The 18,968-nt window shown below is 46.6% G+C and overlaps 1 protein-coding gene across 2 annotated transcripts in view; it reads right to left on the minus strand.

Moving 5' to 3' along the window:
• Positions 1-18,968, minus strand: part of fto (FTO alpha-ketoglutarate dependent dioxygenase) — a 125,569-nt gene that overhangs the window by 70,151 nt on the left and 36,450 nt on the right. For both annotated transcript variants that reach the window (XM_079736139.1, XM_079736138.1), the window contains exon 7: positions 15,129-15,248. In XM_079736139.1, the coding sequence (XP_079592265.1) occupies positions 15,129-15,248 (120 nt within the window). The remainder of the gene's footprint in view (positions 1-15,128; positions 15,249-18,968) is intronic.

Consider the following 18,968-nt stretch of genomic DNA (forward strand, 5'->3'; position numbering starts at 1 on the left):
CCTGTCGGACTGTTTTGAACAGTGCATGGACGTTTGTGCATGTTCTATTTAGTTTTCTGTTTCCTGTCATCAACCCTGTATAGTCAACCAGTTAAGAATCAAATGTACAGTAGCTGCGTTTGTGGACATGGAGGGGCACAGCATGAAAGCCTGTCTGAGTGTTTTTAACATCGCATGGACATTTGCACATGTTATATTTGGTTGTCAGTTTCCTGTCAAGAACTTCAGTCAACCAGTTAAGAATCACATGTAGCTGCGTTAGTGGACATTGGGGGGGGGGGGGCTGTAAAAGGACTACCTCCAGCACAGACGCACCCTCCTGGGTTGGCTCCCGTTTTAGCAACAGATCCTCAGTGACTCCAGGCGCTCACTGTTCTAACATCCCTGAGACGGGTAACACTGGGTAAGTCTCGTCTGGAAGTCAGTTTCACATCAGAGGACGGGCAAATTACATCCAATATTAGGGTGTGAGTCAATTAATCACGTCCTGAACGGCACAATGTAATGTGCGAGTATCCCCCCTGTTGAACATGAATTACAGGCGGGCTTAGAGGGTGACGCGGCGCTTCACTGCTAATCTAAGACATCCACCGCAAGCCCTGCCCGTCGAGTCCTCTGCAGCCTCTAAGCTGGTTGAGAACAAGTCAAATGAAAAGGGATCTGGCAGCCCAAATTAAATGCAGCGCTGTCAGCCACACTCAAATCCCTCTTTCCCCTCTCGAAGTCCCTCTTTTTCACTCCCATCTCTCTCCAACTCTCTCTCAATCTCTCTCTCTCTCCCTCTCTCTCTCTCTCTCTCGTCCCAGACAGTGCTGGGTTTGCCTGTGAGCACGGATGGATCCGTAACTCTGAGTGACTGTGATGCCTTGTTAAGAGCAGTCTCTTCCCTTCACATCCACCAGTCAAACGCTTTCATTTCCTCCCATTACGCCACGTCCGCCTCCTCAGTCAGCCAAGCCCCCCTTCCGACAAGAAAAACACACAAACACACACACACACAAGTAAATGAAAGGAAATGAAAAAAAACACACAGACACTAACAGAGACCTTGCTACTGCTTCTCCTCCCCACCCTCTTATTTTTTTTAATCCATCCTGTGGCAATCCACCTGTCCATCTTAATTCTCCTGAAGACAGGTGTGACTCTCTCTCTCTCTCTCTCTCCTATTCTTCTCGGGCGGTATTCGGGCTCACTTCCTCCAATGCGAGGCCCCGACAGGTGTCAAAACACGCGGCGGCGCGTGACTGATTAGCCCGGGCTCGGAGGAGACGCGCGGCGGATGGCGGTGACCGCGAGCGGAGCAGTGGAAGCGGCGGTGGATGGGGAGCGGTTGAGTGTCTGCATGGCGCCGCTGTACATCCCGCTGTGGATCAAACCCCACCCCCCCCCACCCGGAGAAGAGTGGCAGCAGGAGGAACTGGGAGTAAGTGCGTTCGGAGTGCATCAGCGTCACGGCAACGGCCTTGTTGTGGGGTGTCAGCGGATCAGTTCAGAATGGCGGGGGGGGGGGGGGGTAATCTGAAGTTGATTTGAAACGTTATGAAAGTTATTTCATGTCTCTTGGTGTGTTTTCCGAGGCTTTAAAGTTGATCCAAGACTTGCAGCACTGAGGGATGTTGGGGGACCAGAGAAAAGTTGCTTGTTTGTGTGTCGTACACAGTGGAAACAGAGCAGCCCTCTATGCAGGAAGTTAACTGCGAGATGAGTTTGGAGCCTTTGTTCCACTTTGTTCGCGTGTGTGACTGTTGAGCGCGCACGTTTCAGGTTTTGCCATTTGATTTATGGTCGACTGAACAGCATCGGTAATGTGGGAATCCGATGTCATTGTAACATCTTTGAACGACACGTGTTCCGGGATCAAAGCTAAGCGGCTGGGATCCACCAGAAAAGCATCTCCCTCACACAGGACATGAATGGGGCTGGCTTCCACGCATCACCACCATCCTCATATTAGAGCTTCAGTCGTCTCTTGCATCATTCAGCTAGCCCCGCCTTCCCCTGACACACTGAGCTCTGCCCAGCTCTGGTGTCAAACCTTAGCAAACACCACGGTGACAGCGCCCATCACAGCCTTTGTTTTGGGAGGAGTGTCGCTGACTTAATGTTTATACGTGTTCTTCTACGTGTGTTTGTGTGTGTGCGTATGTGTGTGTGTGGGCGCACCTGTGGTGTGTGTGTGTGTGTGTGTGTGTGTGCCCGTGTAAGAAGAATGTGTGTTGTCGTGTTTATAGGTGCTGTTGTTGAGTGAGCCCTTTAAAATCCAGCCCCAGGCTGATCTCGGGGCCTTTAAGGAACCCCTGCTGCTTGTTTACTTGCCCAGCGAGCTTCGGCCACCCTCCCCACCCCACGGCCCTTTATCTCTGGACCTGTGTTAACCCACCCACCCCCTCTCTGCCTCTATTTACCCCTGGATGACAGTAGCTGTCCTCGGCCCTCTGACTGGATGCTGTGCAGGGATGCCCCCTCCAACCCCAGACCCAAGGCCCCTATCCAGGGGTGACAAAGAGGACAACCGTGGGCCCACCTACCTCCACCCCACCCCGGCTATCACCTAGTCCACAAACGACTTCACGTCGCGGCTGTTTATTTTTGCGGACAATAGGTATAAACACGTCCTGCCTCTGTTGGCGGTGGGTCCGAGGGTAAACAGATACGGCGGCCCGGCTTAGAGGGGCCGCGGTGGTGCGCTGACCGCTGGAGGCCAGCTGGAGTGATGATGGAGGCTGGTTCACAGGCTGGCCAGAGGGCAGCCTGGGGCGACTCACCCACACCTCCAGCCCAGAGTGTGTCTCTAATAACAAGCATTTGTCAATATCATCAGGAAGCATGTGCAACTCATTGGACATGGAGTCGGCTAATGGGAGTGCCGTGTATGTTCGCACGTCAAGGCGCTATGGTGTGTCTGTCTACTGAATAATTGGGTCAGGGTGTATTGACGGAGCCGGGCGAGAGAAGAGGAGGAGAAGAAAGGAGCAAAAAAAAAGGTTGACACTCAATAAAAGCCGGACTTGCTGGCAGCTAATGTGTCTGAGGCGCTATTAACACCCTATGAAACACGTCCACCGAGGTGTGACCTCGCAGGACCTTCTGGTGCCCCAAGGTCGATGGAGGCCTGGACTTAACATCTTAAGAGGAAGCATCGAGTACATCCTGGAATCAACATACTAGGTTTACCATTGTAGTATGTTTCTGTTGGTGTGATAGTCTGTTGGTATTGGTTGTGTTCCACAATGTTTGGCTAGAAATAGCATCCCAAGACGTGGGGCCACTATTTAATGAACATCATACTAACAATTTATTATTTTCTAACTGCTGTGTTTGACCAACATGGGCCCCGCACACATTGTGAAGTTCTGTTGATTCTTTACCAATCATCTAGCATGTACATATGGGGCCAGAGAGGGAGACAAGGTCTACCCTTACCTCCTGCCTGAACAGCTGGGTAAAAAGGCCCTGACCTCGAGACAACTCAAAGTTTATTTTCTTTAGTCAAGCTTCAATTTAGCTGACATTCTCACCTGAAACAAAGTGCCCTGATTGAGTAGCAAGTCGTTAAACCATGTATGAAAATAAAGGCAAGTCAAGTCAGAAATTAGTAAAGACTAAGACTAAATTAGACAGAGTTGTGAACTATGAAAAATTACAATTCCATCCTAGGCTATAATTATTGTCATTAACATTAAACACATATGATAAGTGATATATAAAAATCGCATTTAGATATTTTTGATACAATTATAAAATCCAACTTCCTGATGCTATGAGCTTTGCAAACATTTGACTAATTTGTTTTTGACGGATGGATCTTACCCAGCAACATGTTTTAAGAATGGCTCCTCAAGGTGTGTGTGTGTGTGTGTGCGTGTGTGTTTGCATGCGTGTGTATTTGCGTGTGTGTGTGTGTGTGTGTGTGTGTGTGTATTCACGTGAACCTCTGTGCGTGTGTCTGTGTGTGTGTTTGTATGTGTGTATTCACGTGCACGTCTGTGTGTGTGTCCCGCGATCTCCGTGGCAACTGAAAGCATTGCCTTTCTGCCAGAGTGACCCCAGAAAGGTCACGGGCGCAATCCATTACGCCGACGCTCCAGAGAAGTGGGCTTGTCTCCTCACAGCAGATTTTATGGAGTGTAAAACATTGGACAAAATGTCCTCCGACATCAGACAACCATGTTTGAAGTGACAAAGGATGGACTGGGTGAGGGAGGGCGGGGGTAAATAAAATGGACGCTCCCAGGAATAGAGGGCAATTGGCCGGCAGACATTGTTTGAAGCCATTGTGGGGCCCTTGAGAGGGCAGGGACACTGTGTAAGGGTCCGACGCACTCTGTCTTCTGGACAGAGGGCCACTGAGACAGGAGGACACAACACAAGAAGCAATATGGGCGCTACTGGTGATGGGAGAATAGGGAAATTGTGAGCGTGCACGTAATGTATAGAGCACAAATGCACACACACACACACAGACTCACACATGCACGAACACACACACACACACACACACACACACACACACACACACACACACACGAACATATGCACGGAAACACACACACACACATATGCACGCACGCACACACAGAAGTACACACACACACACATATACATGCAGGGTTGTATATGTGTACATATACATGCAGGCACACACAAACAAACAAGCACACAAACGCACTCACACGTATTAAACAAAAAAATGCAGGGACAAAGAAAAAGCATAGTGTCTGTGGTGCGTTTAGGAGTGTGGTTCCAGTCGTGTTTGATGACTAAACCATCGAGCCTATATAACCTGAACGAGCTGTACAGATGTCTACTGGAGGCCTCCACTGCAGGGGGACGCAAAGGGATGACGGACACACACACACACACACACCAACGGCTCTCATACATCATCGTCCATCCCATGCAAAGTTCTCAGCAGACGGTTGAGCTAATTTGGAACAAAGCAAGACCAAACTGGACTCGGCGATGGGAGTGATGTGAGCATGCCATCTCCCGTGTTAGCAGCCCGCCTTCCTCGCTACCCACTTCCCCTTTCTCTCCGCCCTCACAACGTTGAAAGCGGCTGCATCTAGATCCTGGCTAGATAGCAGATTGCGATCGGCCCCTCTCCCGCTGCCAGTAAAAAGCTTTTTGCTGACTGGGGCCCGGGCCAGCTGTCGTAAGGCCCCCTGTGTTACTGCGTTACCAAGGGCCGCTCCGAGGCGTGGGTCTTCAACAAACGCTAAACTAATATAAAAAAGTCGGGGTTGCCATCCAGCTCGGGCCTGGCTGGCGCGGACGAGGTTTGTTTAGGTTGAAGGGCCGGCGCCCGTGGGAGCGGGAACGCACACACTAACGGATCAACTGCGCGGAGTTGAGTGTTGGCAGAAGAACGGTGCGGTCGGTGCGTAGGGAGGCAGACGAGCCCCTACCGTTTTAGAAGGTCTTAGACACTGCTGTGTGCACAGGGCCTGAATCATCACGAGCACATGAGCGCTAAGGAGCAGAGCCCGGTCTGGTAGAGACCAGACCAATGGAGTCTGTGTGAGTAAGGGCTAGCGCAAAGTTAATATGGGGCGTTAATATCTGGAGTTAAAATAACTGCCGACCCCACCTGCGTGTATTCATAAATGGTGCACACATATACGATACGCACACACACACACACACACACACACAGACACACGCGGATACACACACACATACACAGAGGCACACGCAGGGTTACTGCAACTGTTAATAATAGAGGGCATGCAAAGTGTAAAGTGTAAAGAGATCACACCTTAATTACATACACTTCACTTCATACTTCACCTAGAATCCCCCAACCCAACTCTGCACTGTGAGTGTGTGTGTGTGTGTGTGTATGTGTCTATGTGTCTGCGTGTGCGTGTGTGTGTGTATGAGGGCGTACATGAGACTCTTCACAGTGTAGAGAGGAAGTTGGCCCTAGAGCTCGCTCCGACAAATGAAAGACCCGTTTATTCAACGTGACCCTCTCATTACACACAAATAGGAATTAATGGGATGCGGACCAATCCCCCCCCCGCCCCTTGATGGAGCTCCGCCCCCTGGTCCCTGCTGAAGACAGTCCCCCCCATTACCACCCTCAACACCGACCCACCTGAGCCCACCTGCTGGGGGCTAGAGGGGGTGTAGGGGTGTGGGTTTGAGGGTACGGTGCAGGTGGAACAGTATGGCAACAGGAGGTGTTCTGGGGTAACAGTGTCCACGCAGACTGGGGTGTCGTGGAGGTTTGTACTGATTCTTATAGAATTCTGTTTATTCTATTCTATATATGCAGGAAGATATTTTAAGATATTAATATATTGTACTGTAATATGTTAGCATACATAATAATAATATTAGTGAAACATAAAAATAATAATGATACATTTGTAACTTATTCTAAAATTCCAAAAATAAAATATCACTGAGAGCTTCTGGAGCCAAACTTTTGCCGTGGCTGTTGTTGTTGTTTGTGTTGGTATTGACTGGGGAGGGACTTCACAGGGGAAGGCTGTGTGCTTTACCAGCAGAGAAACACATCAGGTTTGATCTCGGCTGAGTTAACTTGTTTTTTTGTTTTTTTTTTCCCCCTCCAAACAGACCTCGCTGAGAACGGTGCACAAGACAGAGAAACAAAGCTTCAAACTTCCCAGCGTGCTCCAAGGACTTCATTGTCTCCAGGCTGTGCTGCTAACACCTCTCTGACTACAACATCAGCCTTTTATTATTATTGCTTTTTTTTCCCTCCTTTCTAGCCCCATACACGTCTTTCTCCCTTTCACTCTCTTTTTCGTTGCCGGTCACACTTAATCTGGCTGATGGATCCAATGCTAGATGGAAAGATGTTCAGAGAAGATACAATTATGCATTGATGCTGAATCTATATTATAAAAAGGAATGTGGGGGGAATGATTGAAATAACACTGAAAATCACAAGCAGCCGTATGCCCTGTGGTCAGTGCTGACTGTGTGCTCTGAATGTGATTACTCTGAGCAGTGATTAAACCTGGGTTCCTCTGTGATGTCCTCCATAGCTATCTCACTGACAACAAAGAAGAAGCAGGAAAAAAAGAAGAAAATAAGGAAGAAAATAAAGATGAGGAAGAAGAAGAAGAAGAAGAAGAAGAAGAAGAAGAAGAAGAAAAAGAGAATAAAGGTAGAAAAGAGAGGGAGGAGAGGGAGGGGACGGCGTTGGTGGAAAATCAAACCAAATAAACAGGAGGTTGAGTGAAGGAATATGGGAGTAAATAGGTGAGGAAGAACACAAATACGGGGATTCTGAGCTAAGCGCATAAGACAGATCAGTCTCTGTAAACTGCTAATTTGTTTTTGTGAGGAGAAGCCAGGCAGCGACGGCCCGCCCGGCCAATACGACAGGGCTTGTCCATGTTGCCACTCACAGGATAACTAAGTGAAGTTTGCTGGGCCTCTGTCAATAAGAAAAATAAATGTAATTCTCTTTTTCTCTTTATTGCTCAACAAAGGAAAAAAAAAATGATAAAGAAGAGAGCCTTGAAAGTATTACGGCCCATCATGAGATTTGTCAACAGTACTTTGAGCCAGCGGACTCATCGGCCTGTCAGATGTTCTGGGAATATTGGAGAGCCTACCATAGATAGAATAATAAATATTATCTTTATTAACTTGTCAGCTTTGAACAGTTTGTCTACATGTGCATTCATCATATTAGTAATACTACAAAATGTTCAAATGCAGTATATACAAAAGATGCCGATAAAATGGATTATGTCGTACAAATAAGACACCTGGGCTTACAAAAGATAATAATGAGGCATAGAAACATCCTCATTCATGCCCTGAGGTAATATGGGTTGCATTAAAAGCCAACAGGACACAATGCAATGTTAGCTCATGGATGCTACAGACTCCTTTTATTCCATGGAAGTGGGACCTTTGTGAAGGATGTTTCCTTGTCTGCATGACAAGTCAGACATAACCTCATCATGCCGTCGGCATTTCAAAAGATTGGTCTTCGAGATGATTTTATGAGTCGCCTGGTAGAGGTGTGTGTGTGTGTACCTCAGAAGAGTTCACTGGCTTTGAGAAGGGATTCTTTAGATGTCGACAGATTGGTGCTCAGACTGCTGTAAAACGTGTTTTTTTTTTTATGCATAATGACTGACAATCCCGAAGGAATGAGTGTTAAGACAAGATCAGGCTGCTATACCGTGTCAGACAAACACACCAAACTAGGGCCGCATGTTTATTATCCCCACACAAACACATAAATATGATCGATAATACTTACTTAAAAAACCCAGTCTACAACCAAAAGTGTCTGTTTTTGTGTAAGCATACCTGGTTAACCTCTGCACATAAAACATACACAGGTGTGCTTGAATAAGTGTGTGTGTGTGTGTGCGTGCGTGCGTGCGTGCGTGCGTGCGTGCGTGCGTGCGTGCGTGCGTGCGTGCGTGCGTGCGTGCGTGCGTGCGTGTGTGTGCGCGCGTCTGTCTGTCTGTGTCGGTTTGCATGTGTATCATCTCATGCATACAATTATGTATGTCTAAGTGTACTTTAGTCACGTGAAATCGTGTGTATGAATGTGTGTGCATTCTTGCGTGCGTGTGTGCGTGTGTATCTATGTACATGTGTGTAGAAAGATGCGGTGGTGCGATTTGGACAGGGTACAGGCGTACCTCAGAGGCATCCCATTCTCCGCCTGCAGTATAATGCCTAGTAACAAAGCAGTGGCACGTGGGGGGGGGGGGGGGGGGTGGCTCCAGGTAACATCAACGCAGTCTTCTAAGCACGCCCGTATCTGCCCATGAAAATTCTCTAAAGGGGTTTAAGCGGTTACCCAGAACACTATCAGGCGCTGGCGCAAAAAATTCAGCTTACCCTGTTGAATGGGGGGACTTCAAAGAGAATCGCAAATACCTCTGCAGCGCGACTTACGCTGCGTCTCTGCCTCCCGCAGTCTCTTCTACTATGTGTGTGTGTGTGTGTGTGTGTATCACACTGTATATCTCGCTAGCCCTAGCCGTAGCGAGCTAGGTAGTGCCACGTCCCCTTCACTGCCGGTTTTCATTTTATGTTTCCAAAACACAAGCCACGGCGTGATGTAAAATGTATTATCGGCTGCATATTTCCTTTTTTTTAAATGAATAATAACAATAATCTTTTAGTAATGTCTTCTTCTATTTTATTTTGCCAAACAGCTCTGTCTAAATAATGGGGCGAAGCCAACAAGCTAATATTGAGCCGGGGCTAAACAAGGCTGAACGTTAATGAACGAGTGGATTAGGACGGTGCTCTATGTCACGCGATTAGAACACACACCGACACACACAACACGCACAACACACAACGCTAGTGGCACGCGAGTGTTGTGGATGAACCGCTATCGTGCCTTACACACACACACACACACACACACACACACACACACACACACACACACACGTTTGACACAGACGCTCACACACAAACACCTCAAACAAAGACAAGTATGCGCACACACAAACACACATTTAGCGGAGACAAGGATGCACACAAGCACACACGCAGACAAGGATGCACCCAAGCACACACACATTAACACACACACCTTGACACACACACAAACACTAATGGTATAACAATGACTTTTTGTCATTGTTATTGTATTGCATTTGAAGACTATTATTTGCAGTCATCTTATGTGCAAAATAAAGCATGGGCAGGTTGTGATTTAATAAAGAAGATAATAAATGGCTTCATTCCGAGCAATAAAAATTGCCTTTAAATCATCTTCTGTTTAGTCATGACAAACAATTAATTTGGCGTAAAACTGAGCGCATAAAAAACGATATGAGCGGGACATTTTTTCGCACGTAAATCAAAGTAGAACAGACCGGCATTTTTTTATACGTAAATAAATTATAATTTTTTCAAATACAATTCATATTTTTCTTCTAAATAAACATCGGTAACTCAACTTAGCCGTAGCACGCTAGCTCATAAACCTCCGAGCTGCGTCGGCGGCGGAGCCCCCAGCTAGCTTAATAAATATCGCGTCCTGGTTCTCCGTCAGCGGGCCCGGGCCTCAAAATGAAACCGGAAAGAACCGGAAAGAAAAGAAAAAGCTTCCCGAAATTATTTACAGTGAGGAGCACAACAGCAAAACCATAACATTTATAATGTTTTACAAAGCCATCAAATAAGTGGAGGGTGGATTAATTGCCACGGCCCGACCTTAAAATAATTATATGAGCTGTGCAACTCTAAACTCCAATGAAATTGATACACTTTGATAATTAGATTCTTGGCACTGACCCGCTGAAGTCAATAAAGGTTATTAAGGCCAATTGCTGTCTAAACGCATTACGGCCCGGGTAAACTGTCCGTTGGAGGGCCATGAAACCTCCAGCGCCAATATGATAATCCATTCTCCGTCCTGGGGGGGTCTGCCCGTGCGCCGCTGTCTGCACTCTGCCATACAAAACCAGATTGGTTTCGCTTAACCTTTCCAGGCCTTTGATCAAATGAGCTCACACTGCAATAACATTTACATTGACCCCTTTCCTCTCTCTTCCATTCTCTCTCTCTCTCTCTCTCTCTCTCTCTCTCTCTCTCTCTCTCTCTCTCTCTCTCTCTCTCTCTCTCTCTCTCTCTCTCTCTCTCTCTCTCTCTCTCTCTCTCTCTCTCTCTCTCTCTCTCTCTCTCTCTCTCTCTCTCTCTCTCGTGTATCTTAGCGTGTCTTCCTGTAGCTCCATCAAAGTGCCACCAACCAGCTTCTGGCTGGCAGGTCACTAACCTAATCAGTTACCGATGGCAACCGAGCTGGCCGCTCACAATTGCACTTCGCCCTGCCTTTGTCAGGCCAGATTGTTCCCAAAGCCCGCTATTATACAGAGGCCAGTGGCGGAAATGCTCACACACACACACACACGCACACAGAAATACAACCACACGTGTGCACATGTACACACATGCACACAGAAAAGACAGTGTGGGTTCATCCAGTCACCACAGGTAAGAGGAGATGATTTAAGTGTGTAAATATGTGTGTCTGACCAATTCAGAGAATAAATGGTGTAGGGCAGAGCGAGAGAGAGAGAGAGAGAGAGAGTGAGAGAGAGAGAGAGAGAGAGAGAGAGAGAGAGAGAGAGAGAGAGAGAGAGAGAGAGAGAGAGAGAGAGAGAGAGAGAGAGAGAGAAAGAGAGAGAAATAGAGAGTGAGAGAGAGAATGAGCAAGAGAGAGAGATTCAAAGAGAGAGAGAGAGGGGTTCTCTGAAGTGTAGACCCACCGTTGCGTTGGAAGTGGCAGGGCGAACTACCACTGAAGTCAGGAAAGTGACAAATTAGGGAAAAAAAGCTTCAGTGCTGAGTGACTAAATCAATTCGAGTCTGACAGAGTGCAGACATTCACTTCAATGGAATGTGCATACACACCCACGTAAACACACAAACACTGACACACACACACACACAGGATATAAAGAATATGGGAAATGGGGTCCTAAGACCTACTCCATCTCCACTCACATATTCAACATTCTGCATGAAGTGAGTCTATTGTTGGTCAGGAAGAAGCTGCAGCTGGTTTGAGGAAATGTCACTATTGTATGATAGTGGAGATACTGGAAGTCCACTGGGAGCAGAGCTCAGAACCTCTGCTCCTGATCTGGATCACAGCGTAATATCCTTTACACACACGCACACTCAGCAACCAAACACACACACGTGTACATATTGGCAACTAAACACAAACACATGCATACATACACACACACACATGCTTGGTAACAAAACTCTCACTCACACACACACAAACACGCATACAGGTACAGTAACCGAGCAAACACGCAAACATATACATAGAAACGCCCACACACACAGGCAAAGACACCAAGCACACGCACACACACACGCACACACACACACACACACACACACACGCACACACACACACACACACACACACACACACACACACACACACACACACACACGTATTTGAGTGCTCTTCATTTAGAAGGCCATCTCTCTCTGGTCTATTTCAGGAGGTTTTAGGGCAGAAAGAATGGGTGTGGTGAATCACTGGACATATTTTTCGTCTTTCATTCTTTTCTTTCCTTTTTATCAGAATGTCATTCAAATAGAAGGCTGAGTATTTGCATGACAACAGGCTGAGGAGCGAGACGGAGACCCACAGAGAGAGAGAGAGAGAGAGAGAGAGAGAGAGAGACAGAGACAGAGAGAGATGGAGAAAGAAGATATTCAGAAGTCTCATTGTATTGGAATATTCTCATCACTAACACAAAAAAATGAGTGAGACATTTTGATAGTAAATATAAAAACAATTATATTAAATGTATGTTGGGTTTTTGTTGGTTTTCTTTTCAAGATAAAAAAAATATAACTGCTTTGTTATGTATGCCACTCTATTTTAAGATATGTAGATTATTTTTTATTTTTGAAATGGCTAGGAATTTTCCGATATTACGGAATATACAATATGTACTATGTATACAACTACGGAAAACATATTATGAAAGTCAAATTTAAAGTTGAAAATTTCCTGTTTCCATCTTTTGAAATTTGAATAAGGTATAAAGTATGACTAAAACCAGAATAAAATGAGAGAAAAGTGAAAAAACAAAGCAAAAAAATAAATAAACAATTGCACTGATAAACATAATTAAGTATCTGCAGAAAAATAATATCTGCAAAGAAATGCCCCTGGTATCATAAGCGCTGTTGAGAAATCCATGTTGATAAAATATGTGTTTTCTATCACTAAATTCATCTGTAAATATTGCTGTATTGCAAAAGTGGATTATATGATATAATGTATTACATTTTTATTTTTTATTCATACTGTCTCTGTTATTTAAATAGAAATACATATAAGGACATCTAAAATAATAATGTTTTAGTCTTTGATTAATGCATCAAAAAATGTAGTTCTTTGGTATATATATATTTTATATATAAATATGTGTGTGTGTGTGTGTGTGTGTGTGTGTGTGATTGCAGTTGCATGTGAAAGAATGTGTGACGTTGTGGTTCTTGAATCAACATGGCTGTTCTGAAGCACACACACTAACTAAAAAACATTAGCAGAGGACACGATCTACCTCTTGCAGAAAGAGAAAGAGAAAGAGAGAAAGAGAAAGAGAGAGAAAGACAGAGACAGAGAGACAGTGAGACAGAGAGAGAAAGATAGAGAGAGAGAGCGAGAGAGAGAGAGAGAGCGAGAGAGAGCGAGAGAGAGAGAGAGAGAGAGAACTAAAAAGAGAAGGAGAAAGTGGGGAGGGTTGACTTTAAATGTTACCAATGACCCTCTCTAAATACAGGTCCAAATCACACACTTGATCTGGGCCAGAGGTGGAGGGATAGAGAGAGTGAGAGCAAGCAAGAGAGAGATGAGATGAGAGAGAGAGGGAGAGGGAGAGAGAGAATGAGAGAGAGAGAGAGAGAGAGAGAGAGAGACTTAGAGGAGAGAGCGAGGGCTAGGGAAGAGAGAGCGAGAGCGAGAGAATCAGGGCGACAGTGGCACTGCTCTTCGCCTGCAGCCCCTGCCTTTATTCCGCCCGGGCATTAGATGTGATTACTGCTCAGCACTCGCCACTGACACAGACAGAGAGCTTGCAGAGGCAGAGAGAGCGAGGGAGAAAGAGAGAGAGGGTAAGATGGAGAGAGAGAGAAAGACATGAAGAGCTAAGTTAGTGCAGCTTTCTCCTCCTCTGATGTCTTGACTATAGTGGTGCAAGAGTGCCCCCTGCTGTCACTGCTGACTCGCTGGAATGTCCTCATTGGAGAGTGCATGCACACACCACACATGCCAGGACACTTATGTGGGTACACACACACACACACACACACACACACACACACACACACACACACACACACACACACACACACACACAAAGCACACGCACTATCTATTTATCCAATAAACTGTTTGATGTCGAAGTAGGTCTGGTGAGGACAAAGGCGATGAGGAATATCTTTCTCTCCGTCGGCATCAGTGTGTTTTATCGTGTTCCCTGCCCGTATATTATGAGCATTCTGACAGCCCAGAGCGTGGACTAAGGAGACTAGACGTTTGGTTTTTCCTCTCCCATTATGAAGTGATTTTCCCATTAGGCGGGTGTCTAACCAGTAGTCACGCGCCCCGCACTCCACTCTCATAAACCCAGCCTGACTCTGTGATTCTACAAGCAGGCGTACCTTCACTGTTTTGCCATGATGACATGTTACACCACACAACGTGTAATTTCATGCCAGCACGGTCCCCCTTTGAGGAACATTGTTGGACAGCAAATCACTCGTGTAATTTATGTTACGCGCACACACGCGGTGGCTGGCCTTACCCATTACCATTACTCTCTAATCATGTACGAGGGCTTAATAATAGCTTTTATTGAAATGTGTACAAAATGGTCCTCATTATTGACTGAAGGCAAAACACCGGGCGGAAACACAATAAAACAGGCATGCGTAACTATTCTTCAAAACAAGCTCATGTGTTTTTCACGTTTAAGAAACACATGGAATGCATAAACAGGGGCCAGTGTGTTGGTTCGCCTCTGGCTGAGCTATGGCAGCGCGACAACGCTAACTGCAGCTAAATGTCGCTAACTAGGGTCGCTCACAATCGCACTGTATTGTTGACTGTCGCTAACTATCGCTAACTGTCGTTTACCCTCCCTCACTGTCGCTAACTTTCGCTAGATATTGCTAACTACCTCTAACAATTGCTAACTGTCGACTAGTAGCGGTAAATATTGTCGCAAACTGTCGCTAACCATTGCTAACTATCGATACTTATTGCTAACCATCTCTAACTTTTGCCAGCTGTCGCCTGCTAGTGCTAAATATAGCTAACTGTCGTTAACTATCAATGATCATCACAAACTGGGTCAAAATGGGTCAATAACAGAGAAAGAATCTCTGCCAAAAAGGGACAATAAAGGATAACTTAAAAAAAACTTTTGCTAAGCATTGCTAACTGTCGCTAACCATTGCTTATGATCGCTAGCTATTGCTAACTATCCCTAACTATGGCTAACTCTTGGTAGCCCATGCTAGCAGCAGCTGAGCTGGAGGTGAGGAGCCGTGGGGGTGTGGGGGGCCGTGTGGGAGGCCGTGTGAGGGGCCATGTGCAGGGCCATGTGTAGGGGTCCTACCATGGTCTCCATCAGCTTCCAGTCCCGCTCCAGCTGTTCCATGGGCCCGCTCCACCAGCTGCAGAATCGGGTGTAGCGCTGGCCCTGGAACCAGTACTGCCGGAGCCACTCGAACTCCACCTGCACACCGAGGAGAGAGGGGAAACACACTCAAAAACTGTGTGTGTGTGTGTGCGTGTGTGTGTGCGTGTGTGTGTGCGTGCGTGTGTGTGTGCGTGTGTGTGTGCGTGTGTGTGTGCTGTGTGTGTGTGTGTGTGTGTGTGTGTGTGTGTGTGTGTGTGTGTGTGTGTGTTAGTGATAGTGTTTGTGTGTGTGAGAGAGAGAGAGTGAGAGAGAGAGAGAGCGAGGGAGAGAGAGAGATTGTGTGTGTGTGTGTATGTGTGTGTTAGTGTTTGTGTGTGAGCGAGAGAGAGAGAGAAAGAGAAAGAGAATGATATTGTGTGTGTGTGTGTGTGTGTGTGTGCGTGATTAAATGCCTTTGTGTGTGTGTGTCTTTGATTTAAATGTCAAACGAATAAATAAAACAGAGTCTTCAAACGTGTGAAAGATGTTTCCCGCTGATGCGTGCCTCATGAAGCACTCAGTAGCTTGCTCACTCACAAAGCTGAACTAGATCAATCTACTTTTACAGCAGTTCTGATGTTCTAGTATTGTGAAAGAATACCACCATCAACACCATCACCACAACTATGCAAGACTAGACCTGCTGAAGAAGGTATGGACTGTTCTGTGACCCACAGGGAGGGGAAGAGATTGTATAGTAGTCGTAGCTTTCTGAAATAAACTTAGCCTAGAAGTTCACCTTTCAGTAGCACCTTATAGTCAATTAAGACTATTCAAATATGGCTAACAATGCCAAAGCTAGGTGATGGGTATAACAATAAAATACAGGCACACATACTGAAAAGCATGTCCAACACATGTGTATTGGAGTGCACATTTACACACATAGTCCATTTTAGTCTTTGTATTCATTCATTTTGGCAACATAGAAATCACATTTGTTAAATCACGAATGTCAACATAGTTTTACAAAATGAGATATTCTTACTGCCTATGTTGTGGGGCTGAACGGTTTGCAATCGAACCAATCCATTTCAAGAGCCTTATCCAAACAAATCTGAACTTCAAATTAGATTAAACTTGGTTCTTTTCTGTATGTGGATGCCTTTAATCAAAGAAAAGTTATCAAGAAATAATCATCGAACATAACCTTTTGATGATGTTTTGTTAATGATGTATTAAGTCTGGATCAGTAATTGGCATTGCTAATGCATTTGGACTGTGTTATTATTTCCTTTCTGTTTTTGTTATTTATATTCATTCATGTTTGACATATGCTGTACGTCATACATATGAAGATGAGGTATTTTAGTTGAAATATGCAAATAAATGTACAGCCTACTGTTCCTCCAAAAACACACACACACACACACACACACACACACACACACACACACACACAGGCCCCACGACTTCCACCATCTCGTCAGCACACCTGAAAACTCCTTCCCCTCCTTCGCTCCCTCTCCCTCTCCTCCTCCTCTCCTCCCTCCCTCCATCTGGGGATGACAGTCTCCATGCCTCCCCTCCGCGGGGACTGGTTTAGTTTGCTCCTCTTTTGAAGTGCTGATTTAATCCTCGCTAGGCTCCGTGCAGCCAGGTGTAGCCTATCTTCTCCGGGATGTGTTTGAGCATTTGTACTTTTTCCCTGTTTGTGTTTTTTTTTTTTTTTTGTGTTGTGTTGTTGTGTTTTCTCGTTGTCAGTACCCGCGCATACGTTGTGCCAAACCCGGCGTGTATGTCAGAGATTGCCCCCCGAAAATGCCGCACATGTAAATGAAAGCGGGCTGAGAGTTGAGTTGCCCTCCCCCTGAAAGCAGTCTCCGAAGCCTCATCCACCCAAAACAATACACGGGTCCCCATTTTGTTTTGACAAAGACAACTCTAGAACACAGGGTGTAATTGCGTACAAAGCGGTCGCTTATCAGCGGTGGCTGAAGGAGCCACCACGCTTGTTCCATTGTTTCCTGGAAGAATACCCCCTTTGTTTTGTATAGTTTTTCTTAACAGGGCATTAGAGGATGTACAGTCCTGAGGAACCCAGCAGAGCAACGGTTTGGGTTGGGTGGATGAGGCTGACACAGCCGCAGCATAATCCAATAGTGTTGGACAATTATTACGGAGTCCTCAGATTACTGGCACTGCAGGATGAATGGAGATCGTCACACAAATCCAAGCTCACAAGTTGTCAATCATGCGCCATGTATACAAAGTTAAGGTTTTACGTATTAACCTTTTTACTACGTCCCGTTTATTTACATTGCTGGTGTAGATAAAAGAGCGCCACCACCCCATTAAGATCATCATCTCCAGCATACGTAATCAATAGAATCAACCGTACTCAAACAAACAAACAAACACACACAGGGCAGCATCCACAACCTGCTTCAGCAAGCGCTGCCTGGCACTGGACCCATGGTCCGAATCATCCTGCTACTTTTTGTTGTTTCCAAAAGGCTCTGATCACAGCGGGGGATGTCACACAGGGACCGGGGGCATGTCAAGGCGAATACAGAGGCAGGCGCACAGCCCCACCCCCCCCCCCCCAAAACAACACACCCTTCAAAGAAATGTCAGCCTTTATGGTTGCCTCAACAGTCTCCATATCCACTCCGCTTCGATCAGCCATCCCGGGCACACAACAAAGCCGCCGGGCGCTAATATTGGATGTCCCCTCGCCTCTGTTCGGCGTCCTCTCTCTCACTGTCTCTCTGATTGTCCGGTTGTCCTTTAGCGGAGAGAGAGCTAACCTATGTCTGGGCTTTGAGCCGACATGGCCCAGCGCTCCCCGCGGCGTCGGCCGGACCGCGGCCACAAAGCAGGCCGTCTGGGAGCCAGGGAGAGCGGGCCGACGTGGCATTTAGACTCCCCCGCGCCCAGCTGTGCCTTACCAAGAGGGAAACTCTAAATAAATGCCACCTATCCGGGCGTATTGATGGAGGGTGTTTGTGAGGAAGAGAGAGTGGTTGTTAGGGCTAGTTTTTCTCTGAGACGACGGCGGGAGGGTGCGACCCCCCGCGGTGGTGCCTGTCATCTCTCCAGGTGACAGATGCGCTAACTACACATTAGCTCCCCCCCCCCCCCCCCCGCCAACCCACTCACCAGGGCTCACCGGGAGTCAAAGCCAAGTAGACCCCTTCTTTCCCATCTAATGAGGCGCGGTTTCTCCACACCTCCACGGCGGTCTCCGAGCAGGCCCAATCAATTTCCCGCTGGGCCCCGGGCAGGGAGCTGATGGGAGTGGGATCGATCGTCCTCTGTTTACCTTTCCGAGCCTCCCTCGGACACCAGCCGGTCCCCACAGCCCCGCAGCCCTCGCTGCTAACAGCCACATGATTCACAATCACCACATCATGCTAGAGTGGCATTACACCGGCTCGGCCACACACACACACACACACACACACACACACACGTCATATCGCTCCCCAGCCTGTTACACTGCAATCGCTATAGGTACCTTAGATATCCCCCCATACCATCACACTTTTCAATTCAATTCTGCCATATGTTTGCCGCCGCGGCAACGGCTGTGTTTGAAGTACAAATATTGGAGATGTGATCCGCGATATGAGTGAGATGCATCTTGCAAATGTGTGTCTTTGAATTATTGAGCGAAATAAAATAAAAAAAAAAAGAGATTGTCATGAATCCGAGACGTGAATTCGGGAAATGCGAAAGGAGAAGAAAAGGGGGGGAAAGGATATATCAAACTGCGTATTGTCAGTGTAAACAAAGGGCGACTATTGCCATCCTTTTTCTATTCATTCTGTTGTG

This window comes from Pollachius pollachius (assembly GCF_949987615.1).
Source record: "Pollachius pollachius genome assembly, chromosome: 5".
In the NCBI taxonomy this organism is placed as follows: Eukaryota; Metazoa; Chordata; class Actinopteri; order Gadiformes; family Gadidae; genus Pollachius; species Pollachius pollachius.